The 22,284-nt window shown below is 36.3% G+C and overlaps 1 protein-coding gene across 2 annotated transcripts; it reads left to right on the forward strand.

Annotated features, from left to right (window-relative positions):
- Positions 1 to 376: 376 nt before the first annotated feature.
- wipi1 (WD repeat domain, phosphoinositide interacting 1) lies at positions 377 to 21,801 on the forward strand. Of its 2 annotated transcripts, none has more exons than XM_005164002.6 (13): positions 377 to 750; positions 2,760 to 2,842; positions 6,476 to 6,642; positions 7,809 to 7,905; positions 7,998 to 8,095; positions 8,232 to 8,324; positions 9,085 to 9,155; positions 9,314 to 9,421; positions 13,139 to 13,303; positions 13,393 to 13,500; positions 15,520 to 15,650; positions 15,732 to 15,832; positions 21,182 to 21,801. In XM_005164002.6, exons 1-13 carry the CDS (start codon positions 665 to 667, stop codon positions 21,230 to 21,232), a joined length of 1,359 nt encoding a protein of 452 aa, XP_005164059.1. In that variant the 5' UTR covers positions 377 to 664; the 3' UTR covers positions 21,233 to 21,801.
- Positions 21,802 to 22,284: the final 483 nt, after the last annotated feature.

The following is a 22,284-nucleotide window of genomic DNA, read 5'->3' on the forward strand; positions in this document are numbered from 1 at the left end:
GACGAAAGCAACAAACAGACTAAATTTAAGCTTGTTTAGGGTTTACTAAAAGGTAACGTTGCAGGCTAGGATGTCACGTGATGACGTTAAAATTCACCGAGTCTGTTCAAAATCAGTCCATGAACTGTTCGAAAGAATCCAGTCATAGTTATAAACATGAATAAATTCTGCAGAAAAGGAGGACGCCTGTCATGAGTGGCTCTGTCATATCTGTATTCGTGGACATTTTATATGGTTAAACTCTCTGAATATGTAAACCAAACCACGCCCACGTTTGACTTAATTCCGCACTCTCCTCCAATCAGCGTCTGGTATGCTTCCCTCGACCAATCAGCGCTCAGCCGGACGACAACACGGCGCATATTCTGCAACCACTAGTATGTGTTGTTGACGTGACGCAACAACTATCAGCTGGTTTTGTTTTGCTTCATTCTCTCTGTTTCGCCTGAAGTCGTAAATGTACCCCAAACTGGCGATTTAATTCATTAACGCGAGGCTGAACGGTAGTCGAAGCGTTCGGGTGTCTTTTGTCTTCTACTTAATTCGGACCGTCCAGTTTTTCTCCCGTAGGTCTCCGCTTCGCCACTATCTTTCCAAGAGGTCCAACCGATCCCAGGCCTCCGATCCAGGGCGGAGGGAGGGAAGGAGGTCGTTGGGAATCGGGATGGAGACCGAGGAGGGAGCCGACGGTCCTGGCGGGCCGGGGCCGGGGCTGGGGCTGTGCTGCGCCTCCTTCAACCAGGACTCCACGTAAGCGCTGCTGCACATCTGCAGATCAGTCTTGCATCATCTGCCGAATCGGATATTTCTAAGATGCTATTAACCGCGATTTACCTCACAGAAGGGAATGTCACCTCTGCTTAAAGGATTGTCCGCTGCTTGCTGTCTGTTTTGATTATTATATCCATTAAAAAGTATGTAATAACGCTGTTGTAACGGTGGAACAGAACCGGTGTTGTTTCAGCACTGTTTTATCAATGGCTGTACGTTGTGTTTATAGTCAGTAGTACTTTTAACAAGGGTTCTGTGATGCTCATAAAGTCTTCAATTCAATTAATCCTTACAAAACTAGTCCGTTAAATGTGTAAAATTCTAGCAGATGTAAATTCATAAAGGCGTTGTATGCTCTACAAAAATGTTTTGTAGTGCAACGCTGTATGTTATTGCTTGTTTGTTTGTTTGTTTGTTTAATGCAAATGTCCTTCAATCGATTTTATTTTGAATTAAGGTGATGTATATTGAGCCCACTGGCAGATATTGGTCCATGCTGTAATCCAAAATCTCAATATCTTCATCAAATCTATAGAAACCATCTTCAAATGGAACAAAACAAACAAACAAATAGACTTATAATCATATAAATGTTAATATATACAAAAAATAAAAAATAAATAGATACCCTACCCTTTTCATTTCCCTCACAAATAGAGCTGAATTTGCATTATGTGACCCTATTGATCCGTCCAGAGTCTCCTGACAAGCTGACCCCACTTGTGTCCTCTCTTTTGGCTGATAAACACTGGTTTCTTGTCTTAAAAAGTGAAGCACAGCAAATCATATATACAGAACATGATATGGAGTCAGGCTATTTGTTAATTTGCTCTTCTGAGATTGAAGGAAGCTGGACCAAAACACCTCAGTATGAGAAAAATCTGAATCTAGTTGTTTTAGGTGCTGTTGATTTGTCTGTCAGGTATTGTGTACAGCTGTGATTGCCAACACATGTCAGTCGCAGTAAACACAAGGTTTTATTTAGGGATTTTAGCGATGTGGTCAGCGAGACATACTTATGCTCTCCAATAAAAGTAGGAATTAGCCATGCTAATGCTAAGCACAGGATCTGACACAAACAGCTTCGTCTGGAGGAATCATGGGGCCTGCAAACCAGATGTGGACATTTTTGTCTACTCAAAAATAAGACCTGGTACATCCAACAAGTCTAGATCAAGCTTTGTTAAGAACAACACAGCTTGGCTTGCCACTTACAGGGATAGTTTAGTCAAATACTCCATGCAAATTTGCTGTTCATTTACTCATCTTCAGGCCATTCAAGATGTAAGAGATTTTTGTCTTTAGTAAAACAACAAAGAAGATTTTTAGCTGAAATTCTGGTCTGTGGTGGTCATAAAATGGCTTTTAACGATACACTGAGGTATTGTGAAATAAAATGATTCGTCTGGAGCATCAGGCTGGTAATCATTGTCTTGCATTGTATGAATCACCAAGGGCCACAATTTCAGCTGAAAATTATCTTTAATATTCTCAAGAAGATAAAAAAAACATATTGGATAGAGTGAGTAAATGATCACACGTTTATTGCTGATCATTATTAAATTTTTTTATTTTATTTATAATTATTACTATTAATTATACCACTTTTTGAGATAATTGTTCCAAAAATGAAAATGCCCACATTATTTGCCCATCCTCAGATGAATTAAAACATGTAGGAATTTCTTTATTCTGTTGAACTCTAAGGGCATACTCACACTATGCTATCCGAACCGTGCCCAGACTCGTTTCCCGGATGGTTTGAGAAGTGTGAGTGCGCTGAATCGGGCTCGGGCACGGTTTACTTGGCCGGCCCTGGCCCGTTTAGAAGAGGTGGGCCTGAGCGCGGTTCACTTGGGCTGTACAAGTTCTCATATTGCAGAATATCACACAGCTATCAGCCAATTAGATTCGAGAAGCAGACAGAACTGTTGTATACAGTGAAATAATGATAGTTGATACATCAGGAGATTGTGTTGTTTCCACAGGTCTTTGGCTGTGGGCACCAAAACTGGATACAGGCTTTTCTCTGTGACCTCGGTGGACAAACTGGACTGCATTCATGAGAGCGGTGAGATATCTTGCCATTCTTTGTAAATGTAATCTAAAACAGAAGTGTGGTGGTCTGCCAACCATGCAATAGGAGGAAATATCATGCACCTTATAATGTGGACATCATCATAGGGTGTAGCCACTTTCTATTCTAATGGGTTACTTCACCAAAAAAAAAATTGCCATGTCATTTCCTTTCTATTCTGTTGAGAACTTTTTTTTTTTTATTATACCTTATCTCAGAACAAGTTATGTGACTTGTGGTTGTGCTGTCAGGATCTGTGTTGTGCTAATCTCACCCTAGAGTACAGTTAGAAATAGCCCACTGATTCACTTTACATGTTGGCTTTTGACCCTGTGGTTGAGGTTGTTTCTGTAGTCTGCTACTAATGTATGTAAAACAGAAAGTACACTTAGAAAATCAATAACTTTATTTAACGTTACATTTATTTGAATATGTAACTTTTTTATATTTTATTTAGGCTTTTGTGTTTTTTAAATACAAAAACGGTACAAGGAAAATACACAGATATAAACATAGCAACCCCAGCGATAAATCTGAACATAAAAATAAATTAAAGTGAATAAATAACAAACAATTGGTGCTATTTACCAAACAAAGCAATCATAATGTTCAAATGTAGTTATCGTAGTATGATCAGTTGTTCCAATACATCGTTGGCATAGCACTAATCACTTTTGAGGAAATCCAGAAAAGGTTGACATACAGTTTGAAATTGGTGTTGAGATTTTGAGATTTTTTGAGCATATCCTCTCAAGCTGAATGACTTTGATACAATTCACCCATCCACACTTTGAAACATGGAGGAACAGAAGGTATCCAGTTTAAAAGTATCCTTTTTTTTGCAAGAGTTTGGCCTATTAAAAGGGGACATTACTGGGACTTTGGAAAAGTGTCTAATGTCTCAGAATATCCAAGAATTGCAAGACAATGGTCCAGCTTAACCTCCTTTTGAGAAAACTTTTAAAATAATTAAAAATATATGTTTTTAGAAATTAAAGAGTTTATGACAAAACCAAAACATAGGTTTGTAGGATAAAGAACCCTCTTCTATTTTACATTTTTCACTATCAAAAGAATCTATTATTTTATTTAGTTTAGTTTTGGAATAATCAGCATCCTATAAATTACTTAAATTAGTTTAAATATTAAGTACTTTTTCTGATGTGTAGCAAACCATTCATGTGATTCTTATTCAAACATCAAAAGGGGATTTTGTTTTTCTATCAAGCTCCCAAAAATAATTTAAACTCATCATTAAGAACCGCTAAATACAGTTGAGGTCAGAATTATTAGACCCCCTGTTTATTTTTCTGTTTAACGAAGAGAAGATTTTTGTCTTTGCCATGATGACAGTAAATAATATTTGACTATATATTTTTTAAGAGACTTCTATACAGCTTAAAGTGACAATTAAAGGCTTAACTCGGTTATTTAGGTTATAGGCAGGTTAGGGTAATTAGGCAAGTTATTGTATAACGATGGTTTGTTCTGTAGACTATCAAAAAATATAGCTTAAAGGGACTAATAATTTTGACCTTAAAAAAATTTAAATCTTTAAAAAAAAAATAATAATAATTTTAATTTCATTCTAGCTGAAATAAAACAATAGGACTTTCTCTAGAAGAAAAAATATTATTAGACATACTGTAAACATTTCTGTCCTCTGTTAAATATAATTTGGGTAATATTTAAAAAAGAAAATTTAAAGAGGGGCTAATAATTCTGACTTCAACTGTATATTGTAAAAATAATCCTGGTAAAACCAGCAGATCAAATGTACGCATGCACATGCCTACAGTTTTGATACAGAAAAACAACATTATTTCACTGCATTATGCCGCTGTCTTCACAATATAAAGTCATGATTTATAATTTTTTATCATATAAGATGCTGAGCTGATCCAGAACATGATATCTCCCCACCATCAGATTCAACATCACTCAAGCTATTAAGAATTTAATTATTTAATTATTAATTAATTTATTTAATTATTATAAATTTGTAAAATCTAATAAGTAACTTAATTCCTGCATGTTGTCTTAACACAAATCGATTGTGTGGATCCCAACATTTTTTTTACAGCGGATCACACAATTTTCGTAAAAGTCAAAAACGGGAGAATTTACATATGTCGATGGACATTTCGTTGATAATATGTTGTGCACATTTGAAAGATTGAACACTTGTGGAGGTTTTAATGATTAATGTATAGTTCATCACTAGTTCACCAAAGCTCATATGAGATCTTGATCTGTACCATTGTATCTGTAATGAATACCTTTTTTTAGCATCTTTATTTTTTTGGATCGCCTAAGAAATTGTCCCTCCGTTTCGTTAGGATAATTTCTAAAAAAAAAAAAGTTTCAATGATCAACCAAATTTGCGGCACTGTGGCTCAGTGGTTAACACTGTCGCCTCACAGCAAGATGGGCGAGCCCCAACTGGGACAATTCAATTCAATTCAGCTTTATTTGTATAGCGCTTTTACAATGTAGATTGTGTCAAAGCAGCTTCACATAAATGGTCTTAGTAACTGGAACAGTGTGGTTCAGTAACTGGAACAGTGTGGTTCAGGTTTTAGTGTTTAAGTTCAGTTCAGTTCAGTTTAGCTCAGTTCAATGTGATTTAATCATTACTGAGAGTTCAAACACTGAAGAGCAAATTCATCGATGCGTAGCTCTACCAAGCCTGAACCATGCGAGGCAGTGGCAACAGCGGAGAGGGAAAAAAAACTACACCTGATGGGAGTGAAGAAAAAAAACCTTGAGAGAACCAGACTCAGTTGGGCACGACCATTTTAATTTCTCCGCTGGCCAAAAGTCTTGTGCAGAACTTCATTCGTCGTGGTACAGTTGGTAAAACGATATAGGAAAGATATTGAATTGAGTAAACAAAATTGTCAGTAAAGTATGAGTGTGTGTGAATACAAGAGTGTACCAGTGTTTTGCAGTACTAGGTTGCTGCTGGCAGGGCATCCGCTGTGCAAAGCATAAGCTGGAATAGTTAACAGTTCATTTCATGGTGGAGACCCCTGATAAATAAGGGACTAAGCCAGAAGTAAAATGAATAAATGAATGATTATCCAAATTTGTATGGGTTCATTCATTCATTCATTTTCTTGTCGGCTTAGTCCCTTTATTAATCCGTGGTCGCCACAGCGGAATGACCTGCCAACTTATCCGGCAAGTTTTTACGCAGCAGATGCCCTTCCTGCCGCAACCCAACTCTGGGAAATATTTACACACCCATTCACACTCTCACTCATACACTACGGACAATTTAGCCAACCCAATTCACCTGTACCACATGTCTTTGGACTGTGGGGGAAACTGGAGCACCCGGAGGAAACCCACGCAAAGGCAGGGAGAACATGCAAACTCCACACAGAAACGCCAACTGAGCCGAGGTTCGAACCAGCGGCCCAGCGACCTTCTTGCTGTGAGGCGACAGCACTATCTACTGCGCCACTGCCTCGCCCTCGTATGGGTTTGGATAACTAAATCTAAACAATAATGGCAGAAAGTTACTTTGCTTGTTACCACAAAGTGCTTGTGCATGTGTTTGTACATGGCCTGTTTAGTTTATATGGCGACTAATGTGTTGTTTTCTCCGCTCGCCTTCAGCAGAAACTCCAGAAGTGTACATCGTGGAAAGGCTTTTCTCCAGCAGCCTGGTTGTGGTGGTGAGTCAGTCCATGCCACGTCGCATGAACGTCTACCACTTCAAAAAGGGCACCGAGATCTGCAACTACAGCTACTCAAACAACATTCTTGCAGTGCGTCTCAACAGACAGGTAAACACAACACAGCTGTGCCGCTGCAAACCTGCCAATTATCACCTATTAAGCTCCCGGAGAAGATGAACGCTTGGTTCAGCAGGCAGAAAAACATTTGGGTTGTTAGTAATTATGCGTGAGAGAATGAGTGGAGAACTACAAATATCTGAGTATCATCATTGACTGTGCTTTAAACTTTTAAAGGCAAATTGTGAAGCTCTGTGCAAGGAGCATCAGTGCCCTTATGTTTTAGAAAACACTTTCACGTTGGCCTCACATTCTTTCTGTTTTTTTATTGTGCCTGTTTTTGTCATGAAATTTTTATTCTTGCAATTAACATTTTACAACAACCCACACACCATATACAATCCTATAGACCATTTTAAGGGATGTAAACAAAAACAATGGTCCCAATGTATTTCCTGTTTTACATTTTTAATTTCTACATCTTACGAGAATCCAAAAAGAGCCACATATTGATAAATAATGTTATGACAGCTGTTTTAACATTAAGTTATGATTGAATTGCCTCTTACAGTTATAAAATAGTTTAACAACATGCAGGATATGTTCATGGGCCAATGACACCACCACATTGAACTGGTCTATAAAACACTGACAAAACAATCCCCAAATAAAACAATCAAAATCTGATGAAAAAAAATGGAACAAATAATAACAAACCATATATATACACACATATACCTTCCCTCAATCCACATTAAACAATGCAATAAATTGTTTCAATTTATTTCAAATAACTGTTCTTCCCAACCACTGATATTGTATTTTATTTAGTTAAAAAATAAGAGCAAACCTTTTTTTACTTTTCTGTGGAACCCAGCATTTTGACATTGTAGTTCTCACCCTCTTTCTGAGGAGTTTAACATTCTTCCTTCAGATGTTTTTCAGCAGGACAAAACATTGCAGATTTAGCTTTATTCCATCTTCAACTGTCGTTCAATTGTCAGTTGTAATAGATTAGGATTCATAAAGTATTAGATTATTTTTTTAACCTGACGATTTTTCTGTGGGAACCTGTGTGTCTGTAATGATTTGATTTGATTGTTGTAATTGTTTTTATCAAATGTCAACCTCCGCTGCAATACCAAAAAATCTTCCTACGGGTACTAATAAAGTCATCTAAACTGAACAATTATTTTTGCATACATTTTTTTTATTAGAGATTGGTTGTCTGTCTGGAGGAATCCATCTATATCCACAATATAAAGGACATGAAACTCTTGAAGACGCTTCTCAACACACCGTCCAACCCATCAGGTAAAAAAAATTATTTGAATTATAAATATATGCATCAAATATAAATATAAATCTGTTTACTGTGTCGACACATGAACCATGTGCCTCTGTAGGTCTCTGTGCTCTCTCCATCAACCATTCCAACTCTTTCCTGGCATATCCTGGCAGTGATACCATCGGAGAAATTATTGTCTATGATGCCAACAATCTGGTAAAAAATACAGGCCAATGAACAGTTTAGCTGCTCCTTTTGGCAGTCCCTTTGGTTAAATAACTTACTATAAATAAGAGAAATGTCCTGACATGACATATGAATATGTGTGTGTGTGTGTGTTTTGTCTGTTTAGAGCACTGTGACCATGATTCCAGCTCATGACAGTCCACTGGCCGCCATCACCTTCAGTGCCTCTGGCACCAAACTGGCCAGTGCTTCTGAAAGGGTAAAGAGCCAATCATACAGAAACTCAGACTGGCGAATCAAACAAATTTGCCCTAGAACATATCTGGGCATGTTTTACTCTCAGTCTTTTTGTTGTAAGACATTCTTAGGCTTTTTTCAGTTGGCTATATTTCCTCTGTGGAAAACCACTGATCTAGAATGTAATGAAGATCAGCAACATACAATGTTCAGACATATAACAGAATTCAGAATTTGTGACAAGAATGCTGAATCAATCAAAAAATACTATAATGTTCTGCAAATAGATGTGTTTTGGTGATACTGACAAAGTTATACCTAGGTCCAGACAGATCTGCGGACATTTTTTGCTATTTCTGAGCAGAATTTTGTAAAAAAAAATCTGTGGATTTACGCAGAATGATTTTGGGACTATCATAAAAACCTAATTTATGAAATGAAAAATAATACTTTTTTAACTTTAATGTTTAATGTTTACAATGCAAATACAATTAGATCCATTATTTGGTAAACAAAGCAAGCCTCTCATATAATATATAGACTAAAAATAATACTTTACAATCTCTATTGTAAACAAATAAAATGAACACTTTCATATTAGTCAATATTATCACTGAAATAAATAAAAAAAAGCTGAATAAATATAAATTTAAACACAATAACACAAGTAAATAAATACTTGATGGGCTAAAATCTGTGGATTTCTGCCTAGTTATACCCTATATATAAACATTGATATACGCCTTTTTGAGCATCTGTCATCTTCTTTTCTGGTGTCTCAGGGCACAGTGATTCGAGTCTTCTCCATCCCAGAGGGACTGCGCCTGTTTGAGTTCAGAAGAGGGATGAAAAGGTAAAATGAGGATAACGTAAAGCCCATAATAAACAGTAAAGCTACTTCGGTCATATGCAAGACATGCATCTGCATCAAATGTTGTATATGTGTATATGTGTTTGCTGCATGTGTAATTTTGTGTTCGCTGTTGACCTTTTGTGTCTCTGTCATTAAAGGTATGTCAACATCAGCTCCCTTTCCTTCAGCCCGGATGCTCAGTTCCTGTGTGCCTCAAGCAATACAGAGACGGTGCACATTTTCAAGCTTGAACAACACAGCCCAAGGTAATGAAAATGCTTTTTTGTAGCCAATGCAGTTTGGGTTCATTTAAAGTGCTTCTATTGTGCCTTTTCAGATCCTGTATTTCAGTGTAGTTGTTTAATTGTGCACAGTTTCAAAGATTAAAATGCACAAGAAATAAGAGTTCTAGTCTTTTCTTTTCTAGAAATTGTATAGGCCTGACAAAAAAAAAAGAGTTGTTAGTAATTTCACTAATTGCAGAAGATGCTGTTTTTTGTGATTCAAAAGCAAAAGACTTTGCAGAAACCTTCAATGAATGAAGATCTGGATGGCATTGATATGGTCAGATTAACTGTTTGTATCACTTTGGGCCCTATAATACACCCGGTGCAGTGTGGCGCAAGGCGCGGCGCAATAGTCTTTTGGTAGTTTCAGCTTGGCGCAAGAGTCGTTTTGAGGCGTTGCGCTATGCTGTTTAAATAGCAAATGCATTAGCGCTCATTTGTGCGCCCATAGACGTTCTGGTCTAAAAAGGAAGGCGTTCTGAGGCGGACCGCTGGCGCGTTGCTATTTTGAGAATCTATAATTGATTTTTCATTAGACCAAAACTAACCCGGTCTAAACTCCGGCGCAGAGTTGCGCCTCGCTTACGCACTGCTTAATACGCACAAGAGAGCAATAGGCAAATATCTTTACATATGAAAAAATTTAAATATTAAGTATATATATAGGATATAATAAGAATAGATATAGGGTATAAATATAAAGGATTAAAATATTAAAAAACATATTATTTTCTAGCCTACATAAATATGAAAAATCACTGCTTTTATGTCTTCTTCATCTCGGGAGGCTTTTTCAGTTCATTCATAACAATTTGCTTTTGTATAATGTTATTATAAATAGCAGTATTATTTATTATATCCATATTTATATTTGTTTTAATAAAAACAAGCTTAGATTTGCCCACCTGTCAGGTTTTAGAGCATACGGGGCACAGCATGTGTTTTAGGATATAACTCAGGTTTTTGAGCACATTTTGTTATTGTTCATTTATTCGTTTGCTAGAAATTAGAACTGAATTTAGAAATAGTTTTGAAACCAATATTTGCGCTTAACAAACAAAATTAATTATTTATAGGCTAATTGATGTCTGTGCGTAAAGGTTTCCCTATCCAAGAGCAAATGTGAAAGTAGTTCCATTATCTCTCATTCTCACGCAGTAATTGCTCTGTTTAAAAGTTTTCTGTTAAAAAACTGTTAACTGTAACTGTTTGCTTGTGAACTGCTCATTTTTTCCACTTAGACTTACTTTGCATCCTGTAAATAGCGAATGCGCTCTTGGCGCGATGCAGCTGGCTCTTAAAGGGAATGGGAGATGAGACTCTAATTGGTTTATTCTCAAAACACACCTATAACTCATGAAGAAAATAAACTCAACCCTTTTAGACCATGCGCCTTGGCGCAAAGCATGTTTTCCTGTCCTTAAATTAGCAAAAACGCGTTCTGACACGCCCTGAAAGCGTTTGCGCCCTGCGTTTTGCGCTCTGCGCATGGACTGTCAAAATAGAGTCCTTTGTTTACATGTGCTGAGGAAACACCAGGAGCTGAAATTCAGATGGGATAATGGTTTCTGGCACACACAGTAGATGGGACAAAAGATAGAGTAGACTCAGGGTGAGACCAGATTCTTGAAACAATCATTTTAGAAACTGTGAGAAGGGCAGTACATTGGCTTAGTGGTTAGCACTGTTGCCTCACATCAAAAAGGTCACTAGTTCGAGTCCTGGCTGGGCCAGTTGCCATTTCTATGTGGAGATTTCATGTTCTCCCTGATGGTGTGTGGGTTTCCTCTGGGTGCTCCGGTTCCCCCCACAGTTTAAAGACATGCGCTAAAGGTGAATTGAATGAGCTAAATTGACCTTTGTGAATCAATGTATGTGAATGCGAGAGTGTGTATGCGTGTTTCCTAGTTCTGGGTTGTGGCTGGAAGGGTATCCACTGTGTAAAACATATGTTGGAATAGTTGGCGGTTCATTCCGCTGTGGTGACCCCTGATAAATAAGGGACTAAGCCGAAGGAATATGAATGAAACTGTGAGAAAAGAGGAGACACTCAAACTGCAATTTGACCTTCGATCTGTACAAACCTGTTGTAGGAAATCTCTAAACCAACATTTCAGGTGTGACCCTGTGAACATGTAAGATCTTCAATTTTTGTGATTTCAACTTCAAATCTAATACATAAAGTTGAAGGCAAAAATAGCTGTGTGCCATTTCAGAGGCTGCATCCTCCAAAGGATGCATTCAAAGGGTTCTGCGTTCGTCTAATTTAAAAAAAATCTGAAGGCTTCTTAAAATGCAGCCTCCAAATGCATCCTTCAGGTAATGAAGGACACAACTGGTGGATCTTTCGCGACCTCAAACATCCCAAGATTCATCGCGTGCTGATAATGTCAGGACGTTTTTAAAAGAAATCTTCTGATTACAGTTTTAAATGTATGAATTAGGTTTTATTTTACTTGGATTTCTAAACACATGTAAAACACAAAGAGTATGACATGTCTTACTAAAAGTGACATTTATGTATAAAAAGTAACATGTTCCAGTTTTTGTAAACCTTGCTTTGCCTTCAGATCACCTAATGTGAGTTTTGAATTCACTAAAAGTCATTGCAAATTAAATCCTGCTTATAAGCAGCAGCTGTTCCTGTTGATAGGTGGCGCCTGGCGAGATCAGCCCTCTGTGGGCTAGATCGTCTTATTTCAAAACACTTTGTTCGGCCTGTATGGACTTCGAAGGACTCACATTACAAGTTTACATCCTTTGATGGATGCAGCTTCTGAAATGAGACGCAGCTAATGTTAGCCATGGTGTGAAATTTTTATCATTTGTCTAATATTTCACAAGTGATGTTTGATGGTAAAAGAACTTTTTTTTTTACAGTATTTCCTATAGCTAATGTGTTTTAGTTTGACAGGAATAAAAGCAGTTTTACATTTGTTGAGGTCAATATTAATGGCTCCATTAAGAAATTGTTTTTTTTTTAATCGGCGTTAGAAAAACCCACTGTTGTCCAATAACTTAAAAAAAAAAAAAAAAAAAAGTTGGCCATTTACTAAAATAGCCAGATGTAAAATTAGGCCTGAAGTATTTATTAACGATTTTATCGTTTTCTTTTTAATTTATAAGAGTTGTAATTTATTGAACTATACTTGAGACACTCACACCATAGGATAGTATTAAGATTTAGCTCAAGAATGTATAAGATTTAATAACGCAGAAGTTTTTATAACAAGACATCCATGGAAAACAAAGAAACGTTCAACTATTTACTGCTTTTTATATGATCAGAATTCTAATTATATTCATTTTTGTTATGTGTGACAGTAAAAACTGCAACGTCACGTCAAAAACAAAAACAATACCCTCATCCTTTACTCACCCTCAAATGGTTCCAAGTCTGTTGAACACAAAAGAAGATATTTTGAAGAATGTTGGAAACCGGCAGCCATTGACATTCATAACAAGGAAAAAATACAATACAGTACAATGAATATAATACAATGAAAGTCAATAGCTGCCGGTTTACAACATGCTTGAGATTCTAAAACATGAAGAAAGAAGCAGGTTTGGAAGCAAGTGTAATGTGAGAAACGATTTTTGATAGGTGCACTTTTGCAGACAACTGAACAAATAAATCCAGATTTCTACTTACAAATATGTACATTACCTGTGTTTGTGTTCCTCTGTGTCTGGCAGTGGGGAGGAGGAAGCTCCCTCTTGGTCCGCATATGTAGGTAAGATGTTCACCGCCGCCAGCAGCTACCTCCCCGCACAGGTGTCAGGCATGATGAGTCAAGACCGAGCCTTCGCTACCGTCCGTCTCCAGATGGCTGGTCAGAGAAATGTCTGCGCCCTGGCAACGTGAGTCCTGCAGTCTTTACAAAGCCATCTAAAACATCTACTGAGACAAAAAAAAAACTCATTGAAGGGTTTGACTTTTGACCAATCAGAATCCAGAAGCTTCCACGTTTACTTGTGGCCTCCTCTGATGGGCAGCTATTCATTTATAACATTGATCCGCAAGATGGGGGTGAGTGCACGCTGGTGCAGAAGCACAGGTGAGTCTTCACTCTTTCAGAATCAAATTGAATGTATAATTATGTGTTGCACAATTAAACAGCAAATTGAAATCTGTTTGATTCACTATTTTTTTTCAATGAATATTCATCATGATGCCAGCAGGTAGTCACGAGTGACTTTTTGTTTGTTGTAAGAGAGTCGCTGTGCCTGAAGTGATTTATTTTAAAGAAAGCAAAATGACATTGAAATTACATTTGCATTTTAAGCTTTCTAGGATATGGTTGATATTAACCGCACCATGTTGGTGTTTCGTAGCATCTAGTTTTTATGAGGTGAGTTGTAAGGACCAGGACATGCCCATACACACTACAATCAATATAATGAATTATTACAAGTAATTTTAAATAAAACAGTTTAAAATAAAATTTAATTCTAAATAAAAAAGATTGTAAATGTTACCTTGGCAACTGACTGCTGCTGAAATTATTAATTGAAGTATTATAATAAAAAATTCATTCATTCATTTTCTTGTGGGCTTAGTCCCTTTATTAATCCGGGGTCGCCACAGCGGAATGAACCGCCAACTTATCCAGCAAGTTTTTACGCAACGGCTGCCCTTCCAGGGAGATACCCATCTCTGGGAAACATCCACACACACATTCACACACACACACACTCATACACTACGGACAATTTAGTCTACCCAATTCACCTGTACCACATGTCTTTGGACTGTGGGGGAAACTGGAGCACCCGGAGGAAACCCACGCGAAGGCAGGGAGAACATGCAAACTCCACACAGAAACGCCAACTGAGCCAAGGTTCGAACCAGCGACCCAGCGACCTTCTTGCTGTGAGGCGACAGCACTACCTACTGCGCCACTCTCTCGCCGTTATTAAAAAATTATGTATGAAAATGAAAGACTTAATTTTAAAAATTGCATTTTTTAAACATTTTTTATTACTATAATAGGAAAATAACACAATATTCATTTCTAATCCTATTCAGTCAAATGTAGGGCATAAGGCCAATGAAGATTAATCCTAGTTTCCAGGTTCATTGTAATCAGTAATTGCACTATTATTATTCGTAACCCTTTCTTGCATTGCTGTGAATGAGACTGACTCATATTTCAAAGTGAGCAAATGACATGCCCACTCTCACTCATTCACTCACTCATTCACTCTGTAAAACCTCTGTCATAAATTAAATGACTCAGTTCATTAAGTCAATTAATGAACAAGAAGTCTCATGGTGGTGCTTTATAAACATTTTCAAATCTCAGAAGTTTGAATATGTATGAATAAGAATTTATATTGCAACACAACACTTGTCCTCACTGCATCAGTATTACAGATCAAAATTGATCAACAGTTTATGACTTAATTTTTTTCCAGAAAATGTAAACATTCAACATTAAAGGGATATTTTTTGTAACTATACCTGTGGTCACTGGACATCATTAGTCTTAATCTCTCACACTGCTCTGCTGTGTTCTAGATCAGCTTTTCTACAGTTTCTACCACAGAGGATTTTACTGAGCTTTTTATTCGGGTGTAGGTCAGGACTCTGAGCTGGCCATTTTATTTTTTCAGCGTTTTCAGTTTCAAGGAACTGCTTTATCTGTTTTGCTGTGTGACGGAGCTCATTGCCAATCCTAAACTAAAACATTCATATTCATATGCTGCATAAAATGCTAATCCAGCTAGTGGCGAACAGCTGGAAAAACAATGTTGGTTACTGCAATAAAAAAGTAGCATGATGTTATATCTAGCTGGATTTTTTAATCAATAGACTACATAGCATCTCAATATTCAAGGCAAACTTTAGCATACAACTTCACATTGTATAATCAAAAATTATACAAGATGTGATACCTTGTAACAGTATTAAAGACTTTTAATACTTTTTAGGGGTCTTGCATTTCTCTAAACTGATTTATTAGTTTTTAATTCTTTATAAAACCTCACAGACACCCTGTAAAGTCTCCTTTTTTTGGAGAATAAACAATACTATTAATCGACTTAGACATAATTACTTCACCTTGAACCCCCAGGTTGTTTGGATCAGATAAAGAGTGGGAAGAGACTAATCAATCTGACATGACAGAGGCTCCACAAGCGTGCCAGTCCTATGCTGCGACTGTGGCCATTCCCACATCTGGACCAGTCACAGCCACTCTCACAGGTGCCACGACACACTCAAACACACACAAACACATCTACATCCAAAATCATACTCACCATCACACGTCTATGCTCCTCTCAGGTTACTCGGAGGACGGCGGAGCTAAGAAAGGCGAGGTGATTCCTGAACACGAGTTCGCAGCAGGGCCCGTGTGCCTGGACGACGAGACCGAATTTCCTCCCGTGAGCATTCGCTAACCTCCCCAAATCCAAGCGTCGCTGTTGCATCCCAGTGATTGTCCCAGGGGTTGTCTTGTCCCTCTGTCCACAAGCACTCAAACTAAGTGTGATTTAGTTTCTTTAACCGAACCTACACCAGCCTGTTTGGGTCTGACGGTAGAGATCATTCAGAATAGTGCTTTTTTTTCACCTGGACCAAATGCTGCTGTTGCATCAGCACAATATAAATGACTAATATCACTCCTTTGACGTATGAAGCCATTTAGTATATATTTCAGTGGTATTATTCTGTATTTAGACTGAAATAATGTAATTAAAATGATATCAAATTTAAAAAGATGTTAAGTTTGAGGTGAATATATGCAAAATTAGACACTTAAGCTTAATCAATATAAATAATACACAGTTAGATACAATTACAAATGATTTGGGGGTCATTAAGCCAAATTGCATAAAATAATAGTAATAATAATAATAATTATTATTATAAAATGATAATAATTATATACATATGATAATTGAATGATAATAAAATAATTATTAAATATATATATATGTGCTGTCAAACGATTATTCGCAGGCAAAACAAAAGTTTTTATTTACAAAATATATTTGTGGGTACTGTATATATGACTATAGGCATAACTATATTGTATAAAATGCTTGTTTATATTCATATATAATTATTTTTATATAATACAAAGGATATATAAAAATAAATATACTTGTTAATTTGTTTCTTTTGTATACTTTTCATATTTTATGTCCATTTAAGTGTGTGTATTTATAAATATTTACATTATTGGGTAAGCTAAATTGTCTGTAGTGTATGTGTGTGAATGAGAGTGTATGGGTGTTTCCCAGTGATGGGTTGCAGCTGGAAGGGCATCCGCTGCGTAAAACATGCTGAATAAGTTGGCGGTTCATTACACTGTGGTGACTTCTGATTAATAAAGGGACTAAGCCGAAAAGAAAATGTATAAATGAATGAATATATAGTACACACATGTACATTATGTAAATACAAACTTTATCTTGGATGCGATTAATCACGATTAATTATTTGACTGGCTATATATATATATATATATATATATATATATATATATATATACATACATTTATAACCAGAAATCATAAATCCAGAGAAACTGAGAAATTTCAAGTGAAATAAAAAATATTTCATAGAATATATCAAATAAATTAATATAAATTCATATCAATATTCAATTTTTTTTAAACGTATCAAATAGCCATTTTGTAGAAAAATAGCAAGTAGGGACCTGTTAAAAACATCGGCAGTGACAAACCATCTGAAAGTGTTCACTTCATCTGTATCCATCTTAGGTGTGTTGAAATCCATTTCAAACTGTAGCTTTTGCTGTTTTAGGCTAATAATATTTCTGATCTCACATGGAATTGAGCACAAGATATGCTGACTGATTTGTTTGTTTGTGCACAGACAGGACAAAGATGAGAAAGCATTGCAGTCATTCGTCACTTACATTCTGTTGGCCGTTAATTCGGTTTCATTCATCGTCATTGCTACATGAAACATCGATGTGACTATGAAGCCCTTTTTCTATTGCAGTCTCAAAGGCCTGATGTCAAATGGATTTCGTCTATGCACACACACAGTTTAAACACACTGCACCTTATACAGTCCAAAAGATCCCAAGATCAAAAGGAGAAAGTGCAGATAGACTGACGCAGTGCTCACTTTACTCCAGACGGTGGCACACTTGTTGTCCAGCAGGCCTTGTTATTACCACTAACACTTCCTGGTGTGTTTTGATATAGTTGAGACGATAGTTTTGGATAGATTAACCCAACCCAAAACACACAATTGCTGTTTATTTACTCACCCTCATGCGGACCCAGATGTAGGTGAGTAAAGATGTAGAGGATTAAAGGTTATTTTGAGCAAAACTCTTGTAATTCATAAAATGCCAATGGGTGATTTCACTCTGACAGTCAAAAAAGCACACACAGGCTACATAAAATGAATCCCTGCAACTCCTAATCATTTATTTATGTCTTATCAAGCAAAACAATTGGCCAGTTTAGGCAAGAGAACACTTTTAAAAGAAATTATTACCTTTATTATTTAAGACTTTGACGTTTGTAGCAGAACTGAATTGATGCCCGCACACTTTTTTTCATTTTTTTTTAAGAGTTTTAGTTTTTTCTTTAAGTTTTTGTTAAAGTGTTTTAGCAGTAACCCACAACAATCAACTATGAGAAAATCACAATATTAAACCATTAAATTATGCAAGACTATTTAGAGTTGAGGACAAAATAAGCCCTCCTGTAAAATTGTAATTGTAAAGGGACTGATTAATGGAGCACATAAACACATTTCTAATCATAATAGTTTGAATAACTCATTTTAATAACTTATTTTTTTGTTTTTTGTCATTATAACAGTTTACTAATCATTTTACACGATGCTAATATTTGTTTTAAATGTAATTTAAAAGATTTAACTACAATAATAAAGTTAACTAGGCAGGTTAGATTATTCAGGCAAGTCATTGGGCAACAGTGATTTTTACTGTAGCCAATTGAAAAATCTATATGTTAAAAGGGCTAATAATATTTACCCTAAAATCTATTTTTATTTAAACATTAAAGCAGCTTTTATTTCAGTCAAACTAACAAAAAAAGACAAGACAATCTTCAGAACAAAAATATATGATCGGAAATACTGCAAAAACAATCCTTGCTCTGTTAAACGTCGCTTATTTGAAAATTAATTGAAATTTCACAGGAAGACTTCAAACAGAAAAAGAACTACAATCCCATGAAGCGTTGTGAATCATGCAATCAAATAAAAACATAATATTTTCAGCTTAAGTATGTTGTATTTAAAAATGTTATTTTCCTTATTAAATGTGTATTTATTTACAAATTCTGAGAGTACAGGGAAATCTACTTTGCTCACTGCAACTGTCTGACTGGAGGAATAAGGTACAAAATAAATCTAATAAAGTAGAAATAAGGTACAAAAATCTTTCACTGGGGCCAGTACGTTTTAAACAGGTACACTTTTGTCCTTACCAGGTCCTTAAAGATATTGAAGTCAGAATTATTAAACCCCCTTAATTATTAGCCCCCCTGTTTATTTCTTCCCTTTTCTTTTCAATGGAAAGAAGATTTCAACACATTTCTAAACATAATACTTTTGATAACTCATTTCTAATAACTGATTTATTTTATCTTTGCCATGATGACAGTAAATAATATTTGACTAGATATTTTTCAAGACACTTCTATATAGCTTAACGTGACATTTAAAGGCTTAACTAGGTAAATAGGTTAACTAGGCAGGTGAGGGTAATTAGGCAAGTTATTGTACAGCGATGGTTTGTTCTGTAGACTATCCAAAAAAAAAAAAAAGCTTAAAGGGGCTAATAATTTTGGCCTTAAAATGGTGTTTAAAAAATTAAAAACTGTTTTTATTCTAGCATAAATGAAACAAATAAGACTTCACCCAGAAGAAAAAATATTATCAGACATACTGTGAATTATCTTGCTCTGTAAACATTATTTGGAAAATATTTAAAAAAGAAGTTACAAATTCAAAAGGGAGCTAATAATTCTGACTTCAACTGTATATTAGTACATAAAAGTGCAAATGTGTACCTTAGAGGTGCAAAAGTTAATTTTCAAGGTATAAAAGTGTACTCTAAAAGTACTAATGTCCACCTGTTCAGTATGTACCTTTTGAAAAGACCTCAGTGACAGATTTTGTACATTTATTTATGAGATACAGCATCATAGGTAGTTTAAACAGTTATTTAAACAGTTGTCCTAATGACTTTTTGGAAATAAGCGATTGGCTTTACAGTGTGCACAAGACAAAGAAAAATTCTTGTTTTAAGTACATCATTGCGTAAACGTATCCTCAAAATGATGGCACACATCTTATTTAAAGGGCACCTATGATGAAAATCATCTTTTGTAGGCTATTTGGACAGATTGTGTAGGTATAATGTGTCTACTGTCATACAAGTCTCTTTTGTTAAATTTCCTGACCCAAATTCTAGGCTGCGTCCAAAACCGCCTACTACTCAGTAGGTACTGCATATGAATTTAAACGTACTACTCAGCCGTTAGAAAAGTACGTTCTATACAGTATGAATGTGAAAAGTATGAATGGAATTCGGACGTACTACATTAGCCATTTTGTCATGGTCACGTGACCTACCTGCGTCAATTGCGTTGCTTTACTCCCATTCATGAATTCGCTCGCGGGGCATCATGGGATAGCGTAGCATGCATGGGATGCGCACTCTAGAATCTTGCCGGAAGTAGTAAGTCATCCGGGTACTTCTCACATACTGATTTTCAAATTCTCTGAATTCGGACATACTACTCAGCTCGCATACTGATTTTAGCGTACTATATAGTATGGAAGTTTGCGGTTTCGGACACAGTCCTAGTGATTTTGAGACTAACCACAATGTGACGTAGGAGTGTGGTTTTCCCCGCCCACCAAATTGATTGACATGCACCATGTCTCCTTAACATGTACACACATGTCCACAGAACACTTTGTGCAAATAAACTGCGATTAAAATATTTACAAAACATATACAAAAATAGTTTGTAATAAAGAGAGTAAAATTGCTAATTCTTAACCACTATAATCACGACGGCTGCATGGTGTCAGTAAACGCATACATATGTGTGTGTGTGTGTACTGCAAATGGCATTTGTGTGTGACTCATCATTTCAGAAAGGCTTGAATAAACTCCAACACAAATACATCAAATAAACTTACTTGGTATTTATGACTATTGAGCTGTATTTCAGTCCAAGTCTGTCTCTGTCACTGACGGCTGTTTATCTGATGCAACACATGAGAAGCAGACACACAAAAATGGCAGATTCTACAGGCAATGATAAATAATCTGATGGGTATTTTGTGCTGAAACTTGACAGACACATTCTGGAAACACAAAAGACTTCTCTTGAATCTTGAAGGCGGGGTAAAATAGGTGCCCTTTAAATGAACAGTGATAAGTGTGGCTAAATATGTCATGAGGGTGAGTAAATGAACATTAAATGGTCACTTCTGTGTGATTAATTCCTGTAGTGGAGCTCAGGTCTCTGACATAGGAAGGATTTGATGATGTCTAAGATATCAGTTGGAACTAAAATACTCGGATGCCATTGCTGTTGCTTTTATATCCTTTCCAAGTGTCATTGTGGTGTATTAAAACATGTCCTAGTGGCCAGCTGATAGAGTTCGGATATGTTCTCAGCTAGATCCTGTGGAGATCTGTATCTGTCTATAACACACCCATGGCTGAGGGAACAATAAAGCTGTGTTCTGGTTTCCGGTAGATAAATTGGTGCCGAGACGGATCTGGCCGAGGCAAAGGGCGACGACCGTGAGAGGGTAGAGAACAGGCGACGACCACAAGCGTCACAGGAGGATCCTCAGTGCATGAGCAAGGACAAAACAAACAAACAAACAAAACTTCAGGGTGCTAAATTATTAACGGAGCGGTTGAAATGCAAATCTCCTAATATGAGTTGATCAGGGATGTTGGGTCGTTGTTACTCAATCCCCTGAAAGGGTGTGTTATAAATGAGGTGCATGACTGAAAGTTTAACCACATATTGTTCCAGTTACGTAACACATTGTATTAATTCAGTCGTAATACTGTAGCATTTTATCCTTTTAATTTATAACACCATCATACAGAATCATACGAGAAGAGGAATTACTTTTTTATATATGTGTTTTGCTGTATTGATACTTAATATGTTTACATGTTACCATCCTGAATACTAATACAACGGGATGTTTTGTATGTACGTGCCTATGATATTACTTGTAAGAGTGAAAAAGTATTTTGCTGGACTGCTCAAGACCAAAAGATTAAAAAAGAAGAGAGAGAGAGAGAGAGAAAGAAATGAATATGTAGGAAATATATTAGGAATGAAATTATGCAAAGCACTTCCTGTCTCCTGTGGTCTTTTCTTTTGCACATTATTTGTTCTCAAAGGGAAAGAACAGACACTACCGTTAGATTTTTTTAGCAATGCAGAAATTCACCAAATGTCAATATATTTATTGTCGCCTCACAGCAAAAAGGTTGCTGGTTCGAGTCTGGGTCATTTAGGATTTCTATGTGGAGTTTGCATGTTCTCTCCATGTCGAATGTTACCACTCAATTGAATGGGCATTATCAGTGGTTGTCATCTGATATATATGGGCTAGTATCATCCATCCACATGGTTAATTATCTCTAGATCACATACAGCTGCGGCTGGAACGAGAATTATTAATATTATGTATTAAATTTCTTATTAATTGTTTTTTATTAACGTCTACCCTTACCCCAACTCTAAACCTAACCATCACAGTAATATAAAAACAGATCTGGATCTGGAGTCTTCTCTATTAGTATAGCTGATTAATCATGTGGATGATTGATGAC

This window comes from Danio rerio, chromosome 3 (genome assembly GCF_049306965.1).
Source record: "Danio rerio strain Tuebingen ecotype United States chromosome 3, GRCz12tu, whole genome shotgun sequence".
NCBI classification, from domain to species: Eukaryota; Metazoa; Chordata; class Actinopteri; order Cypriniformes; family Danionidae; genus Danio; species Danio rerio.

What these genes read in the sequence shown, in the direction of transcription:
- wipi1 (XM_005164002.6), top strand. Translation starts at nt 665, where the DNA reads ATGGAGACCGAGGAGGGAGCCGACGGTCCTGGCGGGCCGGGGCCGGGG. An exon ending in TCCTTCAACCAGGACTCCAC is followed by an intron (nt 751 to 2,759) that starts GTAAGCGCTGCT and finishes TTGTTTCCACAG; the next exon opens with GTCTTTGGCTGTGGGCACCA. An exon ending in CAGTGCGTCTCAACAGACAG is followed by an intron (nt 6,643 to 7,808) that starts GTAAACACAACA and finishes TTTTTTTATTAG; the next exon opens with AGATTGGTTGTCTGTCTGGA.